This window comes from Thermobia domestica, chromosome 12, assembly GCF_964235325.1.
Source record: "Thermobia domestica chromosome 12, izTheDome1.hap1.1, whole genome shotgun sequence".
NCBI classification, from domain to species: Eukaryota; Metazoa; Arthropoda; class Insecta; order Zygentoma; family Lepismatidae; genus Thermobia; species Thermobia domestica.
Genome location: NC_137465.1, coordinates 184896295 through 184917941, shown reverse-complemented (window position 1 = coordinate 184917941; position 21647 = coordinate 184896295). Strand labels below are relative to the sequence as shown.

Genomic DNA, 21647 nt, shown 5'->3' with positions numbered 1-21647 from the left:
AATGTTTTTAAAGAATTCCCGAGTTTCTTACACCGAAAGCACTGCAATTTAAAAAAAGAAAAAGAGTCAGTCTGATCGAAAAAAATGGCTCGTTAAAGGGTTAAATGCGCAATTGGTAATGGACTTCTATCACCTTCGGTTTTAATACAGAATTAAGGATGGAAATAAAATGTATCTTGGGATCCTTGATTGACTGCAGGAAAAAGCCCTTCTCACTTTCTATTGTTCTTTTCGCTCTATAGGGATCAAAGTTAAAACAGAAAATTTGTTTTTTCACCTCTTCTGGTTTGAATACCATGTGCATCAACGAGATTATTCCTAATTTTTAACGATTCCTAATTTTTACACTTCTTCGGCCAAAATTAGTTTTGATTCATCAAGTACTTCTTGATGTTTCCAGATGGACGGGCAGATGGTGTATATATGTAAAGTAGTTTTGGTAAACCAAACTCTTTAAAAAGGGGGAAAAACTATTGTTGATACTCATGAAAGAAAGCAGTTAAGATAACGGACATCCTCAGTCTTGACAATCGATCCGAGTGATGACAATACATATTGTATGGAAATCAAGGTGACCAGATGTCCCGTTTTCGCCGGGACAGTCCCTTTTTTCCAACCATTGACCCGTTTTTTTCTGATTCTCGAACGGGACGCCTAAATGTCCCGTTTTTAAGTAAAAATGACCTAGGTGTCCTGTAATTATTATTCAAATTATAAATCGTAAATGGAAATTCTATTCTCTTCCGTACCAACACTCGTTGCCAAGGTTCAGCCGTGTCTAGAACTTCTGAATTTTCAAATGAAAATTCAGTGTTCGTGGTTCAAGTGGGAATTCTGAGTGTTCAACTAGTTAAAAGAATTGTTGGGTAGAACTTGCAATCGGGAACCATTATTTCTTGTGTGGTACACGTACAGTTAGAAACGGTGTGTTATCGCTCTTACTTGTGTATTTTGTAAATTGAGAACACTGCTAAGTTCCAAAATGCAATGTGGAAGTCAGATACCCTCCCCATAGCCGATTCATATGCGTCCCGTTTTCGCAAATGAAAATTCTGGTCACCTTGATGGAAATACTCATAGTTTGAATTTCTCGTGAATATTTTGTCCAAAAAATGCAACTTCAGGTGGAGGATAGTGTACCTCCATAAAAATTTGGTATGTTGATTAGTCTGTAAATGTACCGTGTACTTATAATAAAGGATTACTAAAAAGTCAGCTAAGCATGATTTTTTTATCTTAATCAGGAAATTCGCTAGTAAAAGTTGCTTAAATTTAGTGAAACATTTAGGCGATGTCGACGTGTAAAAACGTATCACAATCAAGAAAGACACGCCTTTAATCAACTGCACAGCTTGTTTGCAACATATTATGATTTTAATATTTCACTTTCACTTAATTGCTATGATAATGTCAGAGCTGCCTTACATATATGTTCGTTTTAATTAATTACTATGCGGTAAGTTCAAACGAGTAAACTTCCAGTAAATCAGAGTATAACACCAGGACTTTAAACCAGAGTCGGCTTTAACGGGTAGTCCGGATAGGCATAGGCTTACCCAAAAATTTTGAAAAATATTTAAACATAAAAGATACAATAAAGAGTAAATATATTTTCCACTATTTATATTAACGATATATAATTATTTACCAAATAGCATCAACCATTACTGTAAAAGTAATTTCCTGTTATTATTAATCAACCAAATGTGTATATGTATACATCCTTGGGAAGGAGTGGGCCTACCCAAAATTAAATTCCTAAAGCTGCCCCTGCTTTAAAATACCGTAACATGTCTTGCAGTAAATGCGATAGCGTAAATTTATACAAGGTTAGGCAATTCTAATTTCTTAATTAGTGTGGGTTGATGCTTATCTAATGATGTCCTAAATTTATAACTAAGGAAACAACAAATGTTTACTATAATGATTACTTTATTAGCACACGTTTCATTTACACTGAGTACTAAACGCTAATCAGTTTCATATTCTACTAATATACACACACCAGTGTCGACTGCCCAATTACCTTCCAAACGCCACACATTAGGTTTTGTCGTTATAAAATAAACGGTATATAATAATTCTTGGGATGTCGTTATAAAATAAACGGTACATAATAATTCTTGGGATGTCGTTATAAAATAAACGGTATATAATAATTCTTGGGATGTCGTTATAAAATAAACGGTATATAATAATTCTTGGGATGTCGTTATAAAATAAACGGTATATAATAATTCTTGGGATGTCGTTATAAAATAAACGGTATATAATAATTCTTGGAATGTCGTTATAAAATAAACGGTATATAATGATTCTTGGGATTTGTTTGTCTTCCGAACGGACACACGGACAGAGTAAAAGAATATAAAAGAGTTTTGGTGACTCAAAACTCCTTATAAGTATTTTATTGAAATCTCGTTTTTTGCACTCCTGTTTTTCTCCGAAAAAATGTTGCCAAGTTATAAATGAATTAAATCAAGAAACAAATATTTTTTGTCAGGAAATTTTCAAAACTTCTCTGTTTTGAGAGTATTCAACCTTAACTATACAGATAATTATTCAGTATAACTATATTTATACCGAAAGAAAGATCACTTAATTGGAACTCAAATAAGTGTGATTCATATTTTAAGTTGAATTAGGAGTAAGCTATATGCTTCTACGGCTTTGTCAGAAACGGGAAGTCTTATGAAGGGTAGGAGAATTAAAAGTACGTTTTTTCTGCCAAACTAATGGCGGTCGAGTTGTCACAAAGTTGCATCAGCACTTATTTTGACGTGCTGAATACAATCAAAGAACAAAATATTGAGAGAGGGGAGAGAGAGAGAGAACTTGGAGAGAGGGGGTGCATATAAGAATATTTGTTTGTCACAGGAAGTGTTGAAAAAATTAGGAGGAAGGTATTGTAATTTAAGATATAGCGTTACTCGATATTTAGTTAGTTTGCCAACGAGACAAAACTACTTTTATGTGACGATATAGCTTATCCAATAGAAATAGAAACAATTTCCGAGTGATAAATTACTTTCTCTACACGTTTTCGAAACGAACTATAAACGAAATAACAGAAACAAAAGATGGTGTTAGTACTCAATTTTAGTGACTACAACTTTAGCGTGTTATTTCAGTACAGGTGTTGCGGTTAACACAGACCCGGTCTTCCCGATTTGACATAATGTTGGCGTTAATACAACTCAATTTTAGTGACTATCACTTAATATCAATGGTCCAGTGTTGTGGTTAACACATACCCAGTTTTAATACAACTCAATTTACTGATTACCGCTTTAGTGTGTTACTTCAATACAAATAATCCGGTGTTGCGGTTCACACAGACCTAGTATTACCACTTTGACAAAATGTTGGTGTTAATACAACTCAATTCAATACTAACGGTTCGATGTTCTGGTTAATACAGGCCCGATGTTACCGATTTGACAAAATGTTGGCGTTAATACAACTCAATTTTAGTAACTACCACTTAATACCAATGGTCCGGTGTTGTAGTTAACACATACCTGTTGTTAATACAACTCAATTTAGTGACTACCTCTTTAGCATGCTACTTCAATACAAATAGTCTGGTATTGCGGTTCACACAGACCTACTGTTACCGATTAGACAAAATGTTGGTGTTAATACAACTCAATTTAATACTAACGGTCCGGTGTTGTGGTTAATAAGACTGGTCTTACCGATTTGAACACAGTGCCGATGTTGAACGATGTGAGAAAAAATAATAGCGTGAAGGTGTTTTAAGAACTAGGTGAAAGAACAAAGAAACGCGGAGAATAGGAACAGTAACACGATGTTTTTTCAATATACACCTTTTGTCGTTAGTAACACCCCAGCTCAGTGCTTGCGGCACTGTGAACGCAAGCTGTCTTACGAAACTAATATTGATACTTTTATTATTCGTCAGTGATCGGTCAAACTCTTCATATGCTAAGAACAATTACTTAGTCAAGATATCACAGCTGCTTCTGAACCCTGTGTTTTAGATAGATATAGGTACACTGTAATATTTAACGTATTGCCTTATAGGGATATCATAAATAACTGACTTGAGAATTTGAAAGAATTTTTATTATTATTATTATTATTATTATTATTATTATTATTATTATTATTATTATTATTATTATTACTTTTGCTGGGAGCAAAGTTTTGGACGGCACATTTAATTTTTATACCAAGTACCGAACAATATGATATTTTCTGTATTTCGTTGCTGAAAGCGGTACTAAACTAAAAATCAAATAAAATCAAACGAACACAGCAAATAAATAATTCAAGGTTACTACCACTTTAGTGTGTTATTTCAATACCAAAGGTTTGGTGTTGCAGTTAACACGGGACCAGTCTCACCGATTTGACACAGTGCCAGTGCTGAACAGTTGTGAAAATAAGATCGCAAGGGTGTTTAAGAACTAGAAGAATGAACAAAGAAACGCGGATGTCAAAGAAATCTAACAAAACTTATATTAGCACAAATGCTCCTACCATTTTCGATGTTCGGAAACTTGTTCTTTTGGTATTTCAATAGGTATTTCCTTTTTGACCAAAGGTTGTAATTTAGAGACACCATCGTGTAGAACTAGTCTTCAATATACCACATACCAAAAATCTCAGAAAAATATTTCTTCATTACGGAGATACAACGCTTCAAACAATGGAAAAATGAGATGCTTACGTCACGGCAACACAGACAAGGGTTTTGGCGTGACATCACAGGTCAGTATCGCTCTGTGAGTCGCATTGGAAGCTTCAGGGAATCTTTTCATATTACAGTTTCTTACTGCAAACTACAATGAAATTTAATAGAACAGTGAAAGGAAAAATGGCAAAATAGGTAGTACACTTACTGTATATAGCGTAACGTATTAATAAGACCTATTTTTTTTTAGCTTGAAATACATTAATGGTCATTTTTTGTAATGTTCTATCATTACAAATATTTTAAATACTTCTACACTTTAACAAGATAATTTTACTATTGTATTACCCCAAAAACATAGGAGTCTATGCACTAAATCAGTCAAACTAACTCATGCGCAGATTGAGAATATCTAGGCCACCATATTATAGCTTTTCTTTATTTTGAAGATTTGCCGTGAATCTCAATGCTATTATACTACGGCTGCAAATAAGCACTTTCTGCACCAAAAAGCTCTTAATCCTTTTAAAAATATTCATATCCTATTACGTCATTTCATTTTTTTCTACTATTTACTCTGCATATGAGCAATTGTCATCCCTCCTCAATTGCTACAACTATTCTTATCTTAATGCTACAAGAATAGTGTTATATAGCGCTTTACTTTCTTACTATATTTCTACAAGGGAAATGCTTTTGTGGTCACCGTGATGGTTTGAAGCTGAAGAAAGCTGTAGCGAAAATAGGTAGACAGATGGTTGGGCTGCCGAAAGACCATCACAAACAAGATAAGTGCTCAAGAATTTTTCTTATGACCTAGGTGCCGGTTCTCAAACCTAGGTACCATAATAATACAATTTCATACATAGGCCTTCATAATGTTATTTTTGATTTAACTTATATAGGAGCCAGACTCCTATTTCCAATCGCCATGACTACCTGGCGTCCAGGGTTTTTCGAGTATGAACAAGAGGAATAATGACAGAAATTCATTATGTGTTACTTTGAAACTTCAGCTTTTTCTTTCCAATAACCTCACACAAAATGATGTTCTAAGTATACAAACATAAGTTTATTTATATTCTTTCTCCCCTTCAGCCAGGCCCGTATCCACGGGAGGCAACTCCCCTAAATTTTTACTGCCCCTAAAATTTTCTAGGTAGGCTTGAAAATAAACTATAACATGGTTATGAACTATAATATGGTTGCATTAGCCCCCCTAACTTCTACCGGGACCCCCTATATTTTTGGGGTGGCTACAAGCCTGCCTTCAGCTCTGAGATGATTACTGTTTAGTATATAGTGGTATATTTGCAAAAGATTATATCGTGAAAGTATTGTGTTTTCTGTTCTGAGGTCCACAAGTAAGTAAAAAAAAAAGTTTGAAGAGTTTAGCCTTTGTTAAGTTTCGTCCAGTAGATTGATTTCTCTTATATTGTTTCACTCATAGGAACAGAATATTGTGTTCATTACTCGTCATGACATATTAAAAACATAGATTATCAAAGGACACAGAGGATCAATAGTGGAGCGCTCACTTCTAGTGTGAGGGGTCCGTGGTTCGAATTCAAGGCATACGAAGTTGTGGTGGACAACATCGTGTCCATGTGTTTTCTTGCGATTCAGACTTTCCTCCCACATGATCGTTCCACCGATTCTTTTATAATCATTTACTCTCATTAATCATCCGTCTCCCTTTGCCTACAGGACATATTCGTGGAACATAAAAGTAGAAATTTCATTTTATTTTATTCAGTAATAAGCCATTGTAACTAGTTTATTATCATTAGTATGAGACCACATCAGTTTATTTGTCGGTATAAATGTTAATTCATATGTTCAAAACACTTCAGCCAATTCGTAAATGTTCACATAGACTAATCTAAACAATTTAGAGTATGTTCCATGGGCTAAAGAAAACGACAGTAAGCACGAAAATATTATAATGAAATAATATTATTAATGTGTCACGTAATTTGATAATAGCATTGGTAAACAGAATGCTCATAAACATAATTATCATCATAAGATTGTGCGCCCTTGTGTTGAACTCAATAAAGAATTTAGATTATTTTTACTTGCAGAAATGTTTTTTCATGTATTAATTTCCCTAGGTATTCTCCTGAACGCACAACTATCGAATCCAGGATGAACTTGCATATAAGAAATTAGCACTCTACTATCAAATAACTATGTTTTTATATTGTTGATTGTTTTCTTTGAATAAAATTCGCTTCGTAAGGTCGGTGGGTGATCGAAACATGAGAATATTAATTAGTTTCTTACCTCAGGCTGCAAACAATGTCAATAATATAGCAAATTAGTACACTTCAACTTTGTCCTAAGATATTCAAGTATATTCAAATAATTGGTAATAAATATATGAATACGTAGCTTGCTTTTTAAATAAACAAATTCTGTTACTTTTCTTATTTTTTGTGTTATTAGCAACGTCGTACACATTTGAAAAACATGCAACGTATCTTTCGCTAAGCCGTAGTATTCATTCGAAATCCGTCATATCGTGATCATAGTATTAGATACTAAAGTACTTCGGATAAGTACAGCCCCGTCTGTCTCAATTGCATTATTACTGCTGTAGAGGTCACCAAAATTTGGATGTTTGAGATACTGTGGCGTCCTTAATGTGCAACCAATGGCGAATCTAGAAGATAACAACTGGGGGAGTCAGAACCCAAACTATGTTAAATATATCATGAATTTACGCAAATCATTTTATATCTTCCTCATGTATATCTCCCAACTTAACTGTAGTAAGAACAGTTGAATAACGCAACCAGGTGAAGCTAGTCAAAGGGAAGCTGTTTTACTATATGAACGTATCTCAAATTGTATCTTTAAAAAAATGCCTGGATTTTCGAATCAGCTTCTCAATTCAAAAAGTTTTATTTTTGTACTGTGAAAAATTTGGCAGGAAATACGCAAAGAAATGGCAATTTTGTGAATACTCTTTTCTGCGATTACGAATAATATGTATTATTCAGCAAAATTTTGAAAGGAAGAGCAAGAAGTTGTAGTAATTCATTTTTGCTTCTCGTGTAAAATAAAAAAAGCACACATATTTGTTCTTTTCGTCTTCATTTATTCTTTTCGTCTTATATTCACTATCAACACACGGTGACAAACACATAATCGTGGTCCATTGAAGAACTAATTTGTCGATTGCCTGTATTTTCAAATTGAATTGAGTTGATTTTAGTTTAGCGTCCCTTTCAGCAGCGAATCTATATGAGACGAGGACTTACTGATTAACGTGGAATCCGAACTACATGAGCTCCCGCTGGGAATCGAACCCGAGTCTCCCACGCCAAAGGCTATTTGCAAATTGATTTACAATTTCTCATGGGTGCTGCAGGAGTTTCCAAATTAGCTGTCTCCCGATGGATATTATGGCTAGATTGGATGTTGACATTCTGGACCTCAAGTATTATTTTACACATTGCATAATAGAAAAACTGCAACTTAAATTATATCTAATGTTTCAAAAAACTTTCAACAAAAAATAAAAGGCAATGCTTGCTACAAACTTTTAAAAATATTATAAATAATAGCTTCAATTATTTTTGGCACTCATAAGACTGGGGAGGGGAATAGGCCCCCGGGCTAAATAAGCCACTGTGTGCTACACTGCAGGACAAGTGTGGTATTGTATGTTTTCATTTTATATATTTCTTTTTTGCCCGTTGCTCTTTGTAGGACATACGAAGAGACCAGTAGTAATAATTTCCAATTCGACCACTGCACAGAATAGGTATTGGTGAATCTGTTAAAAGTTACCAAGTCATATAAAATGACAAGACCTTGTCAAAATTGATTCAACCTTGATAACATTTAAATTCTCAGAACAATGAATGCGTGTACAAACTTTTTTTTTCTTCCGAAAATTCTAGACAGGAACACGAGGAACGCTAGAATTTCAAGGATGTGCAATAGATAATATGAAAAGAAACCTACGTTGAATGTCCAGGCCAGGACCGAATCCAGGATTTTCTGAAGGGGGGAGAGGGTACCAATAACTATCAGTACATTTGAATCAAATTTAATTTTTTTTAAATGCCTTTAGGCATCTGCGATGTGTATGAAGAACTGACTTAAACTATTATGTTTAGCAAAACCATTTTCTTTCAAGCCCGAAACGGAAACATGACATGAAATTTTAGGAAAGTATTGCTATTTCCACTGCCAGTTTCTCACTTTAGATAGTGTATTCAGAGCGGAGGGGGGTGGGGGGTGCACGTGCTCCGGTGCACTCTCCTAAATCCGGCTCTGGTCCAGGCTATTTTCGCCCAGTTCCGAGGGTCCATCATGTCATTTTCTTATAGCTAAGTTGAATATGTATATCTCTATTCTAACATTACTATAAAAAAAAAGTTTTGCTTCAAATTAACAGGTAGGAAGTAGCAGTATTACGAGAAAGAGGTTGGTTTGGTTTTTGTGGTAAACCAAACTCCTTAGCAAACAAATTTCACCAATAGTCTACGATAAATGAATATTTGATAATAGAATTTATCGAGTGGATTCTTCAGATTTGATGGGTAGAAAGTCATTTAGTTTTAATTTAGCGTTGTATTCTCCGGACAAATTAGTATTTTGCATCCTGAACAATATACTAACCTGCTAATCTCAACAACATTGCAGGTAGTAAGTATATCAAGCGAGGATAATATTCATAATTTCTCCCATAGGAATACATGGAAAATCGAATTTTTATTCTTCATATCTTGAAGTCAATTGCATGGATCACGTCCATTAAAGAACTTGATTTTTAACTTTTGACCCCTTTACACTAGGGTGGCTCGAAAAAATCAAAAGTTGTCCACTCAAATAACAGTAGGTGTCAAAAGTTGTGTATTGACTAGTACAACATTCGTGAATTTTTTTTCATAACTTTTGTACTTCATCTTCATTCCCCGCAAGGGCCTCAAAATTTTGCAATTTTTTACGAAAATTTGAATTTTTTGAAAATATTGAATTTTTTTATAAAGCTGCCCAATGAAATCGAACTAGGTGTCAACAGTTCCTGCTGTTACTGTTACTGTTTTATTAATGTTAAAATATAAAACAGTAATAGTTAAGTAATAATAACAGCAATAGTAACAGTATAAGAGGTAATAGTTAGAACAAAAAAAAAAAATAAATGTCATGACATATTTGGATGCGAAATTGCTTTTGCAGTATTTTGTAAAACTAGTAACATGCACTAGTTTTGTAAAACTAGTGAAGGACTTGTAAATAATATTTTATAACTGTAGCTTCGAGAAACACAGACATGTAAAACTAGATTTGTAATACAACTAGGTTAAAATAACTAAAAATAACTTTAGAAAAAAAAGAGTCGCATTATCTCAATAGCGCTATGAGGATGTATAGACTAGCATATTTAGTCTAGTAGTTTTAAGAAACAGACCCTATGAAGCCCATGGAGAATTGATTTGTTCTTCCCTTCAATGTTTTAATCTGTAGGTTTTAGTCTTTGAGCGGATAAAAGATGGTTTTGTTTGTATGCAAACTATAATATCAACAGCTTGTATTAAAAATGACTGTAATTATGATTTTTGGTATTTATTGTTAATAATTTTCAACCTATAAGAGACAGTTGTACAATAAAACTTTTAAGTTTAGCCATTACCAGAAAATAGTTAGGGGAGCTATTACCTTGTTACGAGGTGTGATCAAAAAGTACGCTGAATGTAATTGCACAGCACCATCTATCAATGTTGTATCCATTTTAACTAGTAAGCCCGGTAACTTAAGCCTTTGGTACAATCAGTGTCGAGTTTGAACGAGTTGTGACATGTTAGTTGGCTTCGAGAGGCAGAAGAGTGAGGACATGTTAAGAGTGTCTGTCGCGACCCAACACTAAGTTTTGTTCGAAGCTTAAAAAAATAAAAAGCCAAAGAAGCTCGCGAAATGTCAAAATCAGTATAAGGCGATGAAGTGGTGATATTGAAGACTGTTTACAGGTGATGCGAGCTATTCAAAAGCGGCAAGGAGTCGATTGAAAACGAGCAAAAATCGAGACGTCCTTCGACGTCAAAAACGGATTAAAACGTGTAAAAATGGCACAAATGATTTGTTCAAACAGGAAAATGACTATTCCAGAGCTTTTTGAAGAACTAAACATCTCGTATGGGTTCGTGAGAAGCATTTTAATCGCCGATTAAATGAGCAAATGGTTTCCTTCTTCATCATGAAAACGCGCTGTGCCACACCTTGCTTTTGATCTGCTAGTTTCTGGCCGAAAAAATATGCCTGTTCGTTCACATTCACCATACTCATTAGACATAGCACCATGAGACTCTAGCTCTTCCCAAAAATTAAAGGAAAACGTTTTGACACCATTCCTGACATTGAGAGGGCCACGATAGGGAAGCTGAACGCCCTTCCAAAAGAAGCCAGAAACGCTTCCAGCCCTGGATTCAACGTTGAAATAAGTGCATTGCTAGCCAAGGACAGTATTTTGAAGAAGATTAAATCAAATGTCATGTAAGCTTATTACCTTGTTTCTTTGTTAAAATTATTCACCGTATTTTTGATAACACCACTGCACTTACTTCTGAAAGAAATTCCAAATAAAACATTCCAAAGTTTAGATTATTATCGTAAGATAAAGATGATCCATTACTGAATTAAATGTTTAAATATTTTCTGTTTTTTTTTTTCTCTATTAATCATAACATGCTTCTGAATGAACTTATTATAAAAATTTAGAGATTGCGTGTTATTCTTTTGTCTCTTTTAGTAATCAGAGTGGAAATGGAAAGAAGATGCATTTATTGCACACAACATGCGTGCCTGAAGTTAGCGTTTATGAACACACGTGGATTGCCTTTAGTACAATTCTTGTCATGAAGTAACGCTAGCCTATTATTTTATTGTCCTATTTATTTAATTGGCGTTTTCTTGCACTGATTAATATTGTTTCTATTTGATATATCAAGTGTTGTTGCAATGACAAAAGATAAAGTTTCTTTAAGTGTTTTGATAACAATGTCGAAAAAGCAATGAGCAAAAGTATACAATGAGCAAAAGTATGAAAAGTATTATGTAAGTTTTTCTGACAAAAGTCATGCGATGGTATCTGAAAAGACGAAAAATCCATGAAAATTATAAATAATTGGCCAATGATGTGTTAGTATTCTTAAGTAAGTATTTTTTTTAAAAAAATCTACTTTTTGACTCGCTAAGTTCTAGCAATTTGCATAAAAGTAATAAAACACCTAGGACGAAATGTTATTTCGATTTAAGGATAACCTTCTAAATATTTTAATAGGTGAGTTATCAGTAACCTTATTTTTTATAGAGACCGAACTTTTGGCATGGTGCTGGTTTCTAGCTGGTGAAAAAATCACTCTCTGTTTCAGATACGGTAGATTCCATGTTGCACATGATAACTAAAATCGAACATGTACTGAGATCTCACACCTAATAGAGGGCAAAACTCTCAGAAGGAATTTGGCCTTTGGCTGCTATATAAGCTGGTACAGTAATACACCGACAAACTGAATGAAGCTATTATAGACATGGGTCGAAAGTGGCACTGTTTTAGCGTGAGAGGCGTTGAGAAACCGATGAAGGCGATGATATGATACCAAATATTTCGCGAACGCAAAAGGATATCACTGTTGAAGCAAAAGATTGCACAGAAAGTGGACTCTTCATTGTAGCGGTCGCTTTGCAACAGGAATCTCCATAGATGGGGGACGCGTTTGTGAATTCCCAGTATGTTTTTAGAGAACTGCCCCTGTAACTTGGCGACCACTCCACTACCATCAGTACCAGGGGCGGATTAAGGCTTTTGGGGCCCTGGAGCCGACTATTTCAAGGGGGGCCTATGTTACGAATAATTCCAGCGCCTAAATTTTGTTTGCTGTCTTCTACAGCCTCATAGGATTATTGAAACACTGACAACTATGCTGTAATATTTTAATGTGCTCCAAGTTTACAATAATTAGTTTAATTACATTCATTATTAACAGTTAAATGCTCGTATACTGCAGTGTAACACATAAATGCCAAATATGTATAAGCCAAGTGGTCAACAAACCCTGTAAAAACACTAATAGAACAAAAGGAGAAAAATCATATACAAATAGGTAAAGCTGTACAAGGATACACTAAATAATTATTGATTGAAGACTGCTGATGCTGCATTATATTCTGCTTTGCAAATATCAATAATTAGAGAGGATTTAGTTTCACCTAAGGCTAAGATATTGAATGTCGACACACGAATAAAATGAATTACTCAGAATTCTCTTTTGATAAACGAGATAGCAATTGTACGTTTCAAGTTTAATGGGAGAACATTTCATCATGCTTTTCGCTTATTAAGTAATTTTTTCCCAGACATATTGTTGGAATGACTTTTTAGTATCTCAGAGAGCCCAAATTGATTTGAATAGGAACGTTTTATTGTTAAGGAGATTTGGAAAACCTCCTAGATTTGCTCTAAGTAATGACAGAGATATTTCAAAGGAATCGTCTACACAAGCTTATAATTTGGTTTGTAATAGAGGTCCAAAATAGCTTACTCCCTCACAAAATAAGTATCGTTGAAGAAGACTTAACTCTAGTGATACCGCGAGCGTAGCGAGCGGAAAAAAATAACATGGGTCTGAAGCCTATAAATAATAAGTTGATTGCTATATTTTAGTATTAAAGAGACGGATTTTTAGGCGGCCTGGGCTCCATTGGCTCCGCCCTTAATACGCTCCTGATTAGTACGTCATTGCATTTTTCAGGGCCAACTTTCTGTGTAATCTTTTGACCCGACTGCGGTATCTTTTCGCTTTCACGAGATACTTGGCATTATAACAGTGCTTTCACTGGTTTTTAACGCATCTCACCGTAAACCAGTACCACTTTCGACCGATATTCATTTCACATTTTTTTATTAGTTTCATTTTTATTATCACCTTCTTCAGTTTGTCGATGTATCATCGCACTATCCATATATACAGGGTATTTTGAAACAACACACACACACACAAAAGCTTTGGAAACTTAATACTTGTAGAAAAATGTGAGCGAGATCAAACATCAATATAGGTGCATAAATGCATAATTTTGGAGCTACTGGTAGAAACAATAAAATGGAGGGTTACAAGTCGAGAAAATGAAATGTCTAATAAAAGAACATAGTATTTATTTCAATTCTAGATTCCATTAGTGTACCAGTGGATATAGAACAGAGACGATGCCAAGGTTAACCTTGAAGCAAGAAGGAAATTCATGATACTTTCTCGAAACAAAAATTATAGAGCAGGAACTAAAAACTGACACACACATTTCATATCCACAGCCACATTAACGGAAACTTGGTACAAAATAACTACTATATAATTTTATCCGATCTTCATCTGACATTGCATTTTTGAGTTGTGATCCTCTTTACATCCTTCCGACGAATTTTCGGGTGGCAATAATTTCGAAATGACGTGTTTGTGGTACCGTATATATATATATATATATATATATATATATATATTATATTTCCGTGTGAAAATTTATTTGCCAAAAGTTGCTGGTATTGTTTCCGAACATCCTGTATAGCAACAAAATCTACCAATCTCCAGGAGTGTTAAGTTCATCTTCTACATAAAATTACTCTAATAAATCTCCTGATACTTAAAAATCAATGCCTACAAAGAAGGTATAATCTCCTACAACCCGCACAATATTTTTGAGAATGAAATCCCTTTGGAAAATATAAACCATATCCTGGCTACAGAAAAATAACCATCGAATATCCTTAAATCTCCTTGCTATTTATAAATCGCTGACTAGAGGGTGAATGTAAACTTTGAACTGTGTAAGCCTACCTGTTATTTTTGGCAGAATGAAATCATATATACATAATACCCGCTTCGCTAGCTTAAAATAAGAAAAATTAATAATACGTTCCGTTAGTTAGTCACTTTTTACTACTACTAAAACACTCTCTGATATCGGTCATTTTCGATCATTTTTATATATTCCCTGTCCTCCTTCCCCAAGTTGTGGGGCTGCATTTGGATTTAAATGGCATCGGAAGTGTCACTGTCAATCTCAGCGACCCCGAAAACTATGGATTCGACACTAGTATCGGTGATTTTCGATCATTTATATATGTATCCCCCTCTTCCAAGTAGCACCATCAAAGTGAAAATAAAATATTTCAAATATAACTAGTTGGAAAAGTGAAAATAAATTGTGTTTGTATTGATGTGTTTGAAGTTCTGGTGCAAAGAAATGAGGTTTTGAAACAGCGAAAATTTTAAAATATAATCATCAATACCAATTACTACTTGACAAGTATTATTTCACTTTGATGGTGCCCATCCCATGCCCAAACTTCATCTATGTTGAAAATTTGATCTACATCGGTCGGAAGGTTCAAGAGTTATGTCACAAACATAGTCGCTTTCATTTTTATATGTATATAAATAAGATGAACCACTGAAATTCTTCCTTTCTTTGCTACATCAAATTTTTTTCCAAAACTTTCTTTAAATAGCGCCTATTTATTCATTGTTCTCTAATATATTGCTTATGCAATTGAATATTTGACCAAGATTAGTAGTTGTTGATCTTTGAAAAATAAAGTCGTGTTCTAAAATTACTCACATACCAATACCTACTTTTGAATTTTTAGCAAAAAATTTTTATTATTGAAACAGATCTGTCATTTTATATTTGATTATTACTTTCAAAGTTCGAGTTTGGTATTTATCATTTATCAATTTGTGAACAATCTTTTATTATATAATCAGGCAATCTCTGGCTGGATCTATTAAGTTTTAAGATTTGCTATTTTAATAGTGTCTTCAAAATAAAACACATTTCTAACTGTTCGTAACGAAGTATTACATTTCATATGTTTCTGTAATATTGAAAGACAGTATATAATTTATACTAACTGAACTACTGTAAAATATTTTAGCGCATGAATCTATCCATTATTTATGTGATCTGATTAAATTTAATACAGTTCATTTTCAAATGTTTTTTGCTTTTAATAAATTCCTATAGTCGAATTCAATCATTATTTAAATGTTTTTTCAGCACTTACAATATATTCGGTATAAGTTTCTTAGCAATCTTTATTACAATATATTCGGTATAAGTTTCTTAGCAATCTTTATTACGACGCCATGAGTTGAATTTGAGTCTAGTACTTAACTTGAAAACGAATATAGGTAAATTTTATCAAAACATTTCAAATATAACTAGTTAGAAAAGTGAAAATAAATTGTGTTTGTATTGGTGTGTTTGAAGTTCTGGTGCAAAGAAATGAGATTGTGAAACAGCGAAAATTTTAAAATATAATCATCAATACCTGTTATTACTTGATAATTATTTGAAACGTACATAAATAAATAGTGCATGTGTTCTTCTTTATAGTGTGTAAACTTATTATTTAAAAAGAAAACTACATTTATGTTATATATAACAAGTAAAAATATTAGTTGGTTTTCCGTTAACTTATAAACACTTATAAGAACGATTCCAATTCAATTAATTTATTAAATGCATCAGGTTAAGCGATTAAAACTTTTAGCCAGAGGACAGGTTTAGTAAAAGAAGTTGACAATAAATAAATAAATAAATAAATAAATAAATAAAATAATACACTTCCAGAGCCATGCACCATGTCTTCTTCCAATCTGATTCAAGGTTTCCGATCCCGACCAAATAGAGATTTTGCTATGTGCAAGAATCTGGGGTCTTATTGTGCATAACTTATAATTTCTCTGTAATTCGTTTACTGTTTGTAATCTTTGAACATTTTAAATATAAAGTATGAACGAACTACGGTTCGTAAGTAAAGATCAGATATAATAGGCTTAAGCTGGCATTGAGCCTTATTCCTCTGATCAACCAAAAATCAGACCTTATAAAATAACTCAACCCTTACACTAATAAGAAAATCACAGTACATCTACATCGTGACTTCAACCTCAACATTATTAAAATGAAGTTTGTGCTCCTATATTTATAGTTATAGTACAAATATAATATATACACTCTATTCATATTACGTTGTATTAATGTGCATAATTCTACTAGTGTAAAACCCATTGTTACAAATATTGTTTTTACGTGAACTTCCATAACTACCTTATGTTAATTTTTATACCAAAATCGTAAGTGAATTACAATGTAATTCGAAAATAATGATAATTCAATATAGCTGAACTCCTAAATAAATATTGAACTCCTAAATGCTAACGAAATCTTTTTTATATTTTCAGGTAGACGGATCTTAAAGAAAATGTTGCTCCCTTTCCTGATTGGAGTCGTCTTGAAAGCGGGTACTTTTGTCCCAATAATTCTCGGTGGTATGTCTCTACTGGCCATCAACTCATTCTTCATGAGTAAAGTCTCATTGTTGCTATCAGCAATTGTCGGCATTAGGAAGCTGCTTCAAAACCAGGGTGGTGCCTCAGCAATCTTTGGTGCTGCAGGCGCGCCGCCAGCAACTGGTATGGGATACAGCAGTGCCTATGGTACTAGCTATGGTGCTGGTTACGGGTATGGACGAAGTTTCGATGGTGATGTGACAGGTGAAGCAAGAAAAGGTGATGATACGGAGGATGATTTCCCTCAGCTTGCATACAGGGGACAGAAAGTAACATTCACCGAAGAACAGTCTCAGTAATTTGATTATAAACACTCCTTCCATGTCCTCAAGAGAAAAGACTGCTAAATAATACGTTTGGTATCCAGTATAATTTCTATGCCAGATGCTCAATATATTTATTTTCTTAATTTATTCAAACATAACTCATCATGAATTAACTATTGCTCAATGCAGAAGTAATAACATTAATACAAGTACGAATCTTAAATCACACAGGTTTGGTGCTGTTTTAATTAAGTAAACTAACTGGGAAGTTCTTCACTAAGGATTAAACATGTAATATTCTGATATAAAATGTGAGTGGGACTAACTAAAATGTTCATGAGCTTAAATAGTATTAGTTCCTTGATTAAGCAAAGGCATGCTCTAGTTGCTTAGTTCTTGTTTCATATATAGACTTATTTTGTTTTGTTGATCCGTCTAGAGAGTGCAGGAAAGGTGAAGAGTTGTGAACATTTTAGTGATTTATTTGCTATATTTTTCATTTATAAAATGTAAATTATAATATTATTTGTAAAGAGTATTATTATAATATTCTTTCAACGTTTCATCATTTTGTTGACCTCCTATTTAACAATACTGCTAAAGTTGTTAAAAACAAAACTTTCAGATATCGTAATGTTTCCATACAAGTATTTTTGGCAATTTATTCTTCCTAAGACAGTTTACAAATAACATCATGTTAAACTTTATTTATATCAAATACACAGATCTTGTTGTGTTAATATTTTTATACAGACATTATTTCCTGATGTTAAACACGTGTACGTTTTGTAAGATAGTAAAATCTACAACGCATAATATTAACCATTTACAAGTCATAAAATGTTGAGTTATCATAGATGGTAAGCTTTGGTGACTTATCTACATTAAATAATAACAATAATTTCAAGCGTTTGTGCACTAGTACCAAAATTACTAGAAAAATAATCGTATTATCGCTTAATTTGTAATCATAATATAATTATTAACTATTAGTGACAATGTGAAGTTTAATAAATTGCAAAACGTTTAATAGTTATTTCTAGGAAAAGAGAAATACTGTAAAATCGCAACTGAGTATACACAAATGATAGCTAAATGTATGTCGTTGTAAAATAATATTTCTATTAAGACAAAATTACACCAAATTAAAAGTTAGAAAATGTAAGGAAATAATTAAAATAACAACGACAATATGAGCTTGGTAAATAAGAAGAAATTTAATACTAATTTTAGGAAATAATAGTGCAAGGATTGCATAAATAATGAAAGTAATTACCTTAGAAAATAATAAAATCAAGGGTATTTTTATTAAGGCAAAATCAATGTACTTGCTAAATTGTTATCTCATCCCAATTGGAAAAAAGAAGATATATGTAAGATAGCATTATGATAGTAATAATGGTTTGAAGTTACTACAATTATGTGTGCTTAATATTTTTATATATTTTTACATTAAAAACAATTAATTAATTGAGAAAAACTGTAGTTAAAATATGAAGAAAATGTGCATATGTATCTGATAACATTAATACCTATCTGAATTTAACTTATATCTATTTCTTTCAGTTCTTTCAATTATATTACTATTATATATTGTTTCCAAATTCGTCATTTTACAAATTGAATATATGTGTAACGAAAATTAAGCTTTACAAAAGAAATGTTGTAAATATAAAATAATAATTGAAATCCTTATGATCTTTCTTTTTGCATATTTATATTTAAAAAGTTTTTCTAGTAGAAAGTTATTAGAAGGATATGTATTAAATCCTACTGTACATATATTAAATCGAGTAAAGGATACACAAATAAATCCAGCTAACTTGATTCAAATACTCTGTTTTGTTATATGATTTCAAACCGTTATGTAATAGTAATTTTATCAGAAACTTGATAAAGATTAACGAATAACTCTAGGCCGTCATCTAATAGTAATTTCATTTGAAACTTGGTAACAATTAACGAATAACTTTAAACTGTTATCTAATAGTAATTTCATCAGAAACTTGGTAACAATTAACGAACAACTTTAAACCATAATCTAATAATAATATAATCAGAAACTTTAAACCGTCATCTTACTTAACGAATAACTTTAAACCGTCATCAATAGTAATTTTAACAGAAACTTGGTAACAATTAACGAATAACTTTAAACCTTCATCTAATAATAATTATACCATAAACTTAATAACACTTAACGAATAACTTTAAACCGTCATCTAATAGTAATTTCATTTGAAACTTGATAACAATTAACGAATAACTTTAAACCGTCATCTAATATAAATTTCATCTGAAACTTGATAACATTTAACGAATAACTATAAACCGTTATCTAATAGTAATTTCATCAGAAACTGGTTAACAATTAACGAATAAATTTAAACCTTCATCTAATAATAATTATATCATAAACTTAATAACACTTAATAATTTTAGGCCGTCATCTAATAGCAATATTATCATAAACTTGGTAACAATTAACGAATAACTTTAAACCGCCATCTAATAGTAATTTCATCAGAAGCTTGGTAACAATTAATTAATAACTTTAAACCATCATCTAATAATATTTTTATCAGAAACTTTAAGCCGTCATCTTACTTAACGAATAACTTTAGGCCGTCATCTAATAGCAATTTCATCTGAAACTTAGTAACAATTAACGAATAACTTTAAACCGTCATCTAATAGTAATTTCATCTGAAACTTGGTAACAATTAACGAATAACTTTAAACCGCCATGTAATACTAATTTCATCTGAAACTTGATAACAATTAACGAATAACTTTAAACCGTCATCTAATAATATTTATATCAGAAACTAAATAACACTTAACGAATAACTTTAAGCCGTCATCTAATAGTAATGTTATCAGAAACTTGGTAACAATTAACGAATAACTTTAAACCGTCATCTAATAGTAATTTCATCTGAAACTTGGTAACAATTAACGAATAACTTTAAACCGTCATCTAATAATATTTATATCAGAAAATAAATAACACTTAATGAATAACTTTAAGCCGTCATCTAATAGTAATTTTATCAGAAACTTGGTAACAATTAACGAATAACTTTAAACCGTCAACTAATAGTAGTTTTAACATTAACTTGGTAACAATTAAAGAATAACTTTAAACCGTCATCTAATAATAATTTTATTAGAAACTTGGTAACAATTAAAGAATAACTTTAAACCGTCATCTAATAATAAGTTTATCAGAAACTTTAAACCGTTATCTTACTTAACGAATAACTTTAAACCCTCATCGAAAAGTAATTTTATCAGAAACTTGGTAACAATTAACGAATAACTTTAAACCGTCATCTAATAATAATTTTATCAGAAACTTGGTAACAAATAACGAATAACTTTAAACCGTCATCTAATAGTAATTTCGTCAGAAACTTGGTAACAATTAACGAAGTTTATCTATTTAATGTATATTTATTTATACTTGTGAACTTTTGTCTACTGTTAAGTATACTATATTTATATTTTGTAACATATTTTATGTATGCGTATGTGTGACTATGTATAATTGTGTATGTGAATGTATTTATGTGTATTTTTTGAATGTACGGAAAGCAAAGTTTTCGTAATAAATTGATGCTTTACGTTTCAAAGTATTATAATCTTAAGAATATATCTTCCAAATTAAGATATTGGTATTCTTTTGATGAAACAGGATTAGATTAAATATTATTTTGCTTTGGAAAACAAATGAATGTAACTTCATCCATACTGATTCTGGAACTATTACTTAAATAACTAATACTTTTCTGATTAGAGTAAGTACTTATTTATTAAAATAAGTCCTAACAGTTTCAATAACATAACGTTATCTTCATCGGATGTTAACTGGCATAAATATCTTCATAACATTAAATTATTATTGTTGTAAAATTTTAACTGTTTCAATTTATCATTTAAATTTTTTTAGTATGTAACAATGAGGTATTGTTATAATGTACTGTTTCATTTTAATTTTTTATTATAACAGTTTTTTTATAATAATAATTATTTATATTTTTCTCTCTTATTATCATTATTATTTTAATAAATTACGCCAAATATCACTTAATTTTGGAGTTTCTTCTCAGTTCAAAGCTCTATTATATAATTTTCCTTTTATTGCTTCTCTTAATAATTTTTCATATCCGAGATTTTTATTCTTCTATTCGTTTTAACGATCTATCCCATAATTTATGTATTTGAAGTTCATTGGTCCAGTTCATTAATCTTTCACTTCTTTATATCTTAATCTTTCCACGCTTCTTTCCATTTTCTTATTATTGTTCTATTCTCTTTTCCTAGACCTTGGACTCCTTCCCAATCTATATCATG

The 21647-nt window shown here is 32.0% G+C and overlaps 1 protein-coding gene across 1 annotated transcript in view; it reads left to right on the top strand.

Annotated features, from left to right (window-relative positions):
• Positions 1 to 21161, top strand: part of LOC145666891 (uncharacterized) — a 50927-nt gene extending 29766 nt beyond the window's left edge. The window contains exon 2 of the mRNA XM_081734475.1: positions 16918 to 21161. Coding sequence (XP_081590601.1) covers positions 16918 to 17324 — 407 coding nt within the window. The 3' untranslated portion in view covers positions 17325 to 21161. The remainder of the gene's footprint in view (positions 1 to 16917) is intronic.
• The last annotated feature ends 486 nt before the right edge of the window (positions 21162 to 21647 follow it).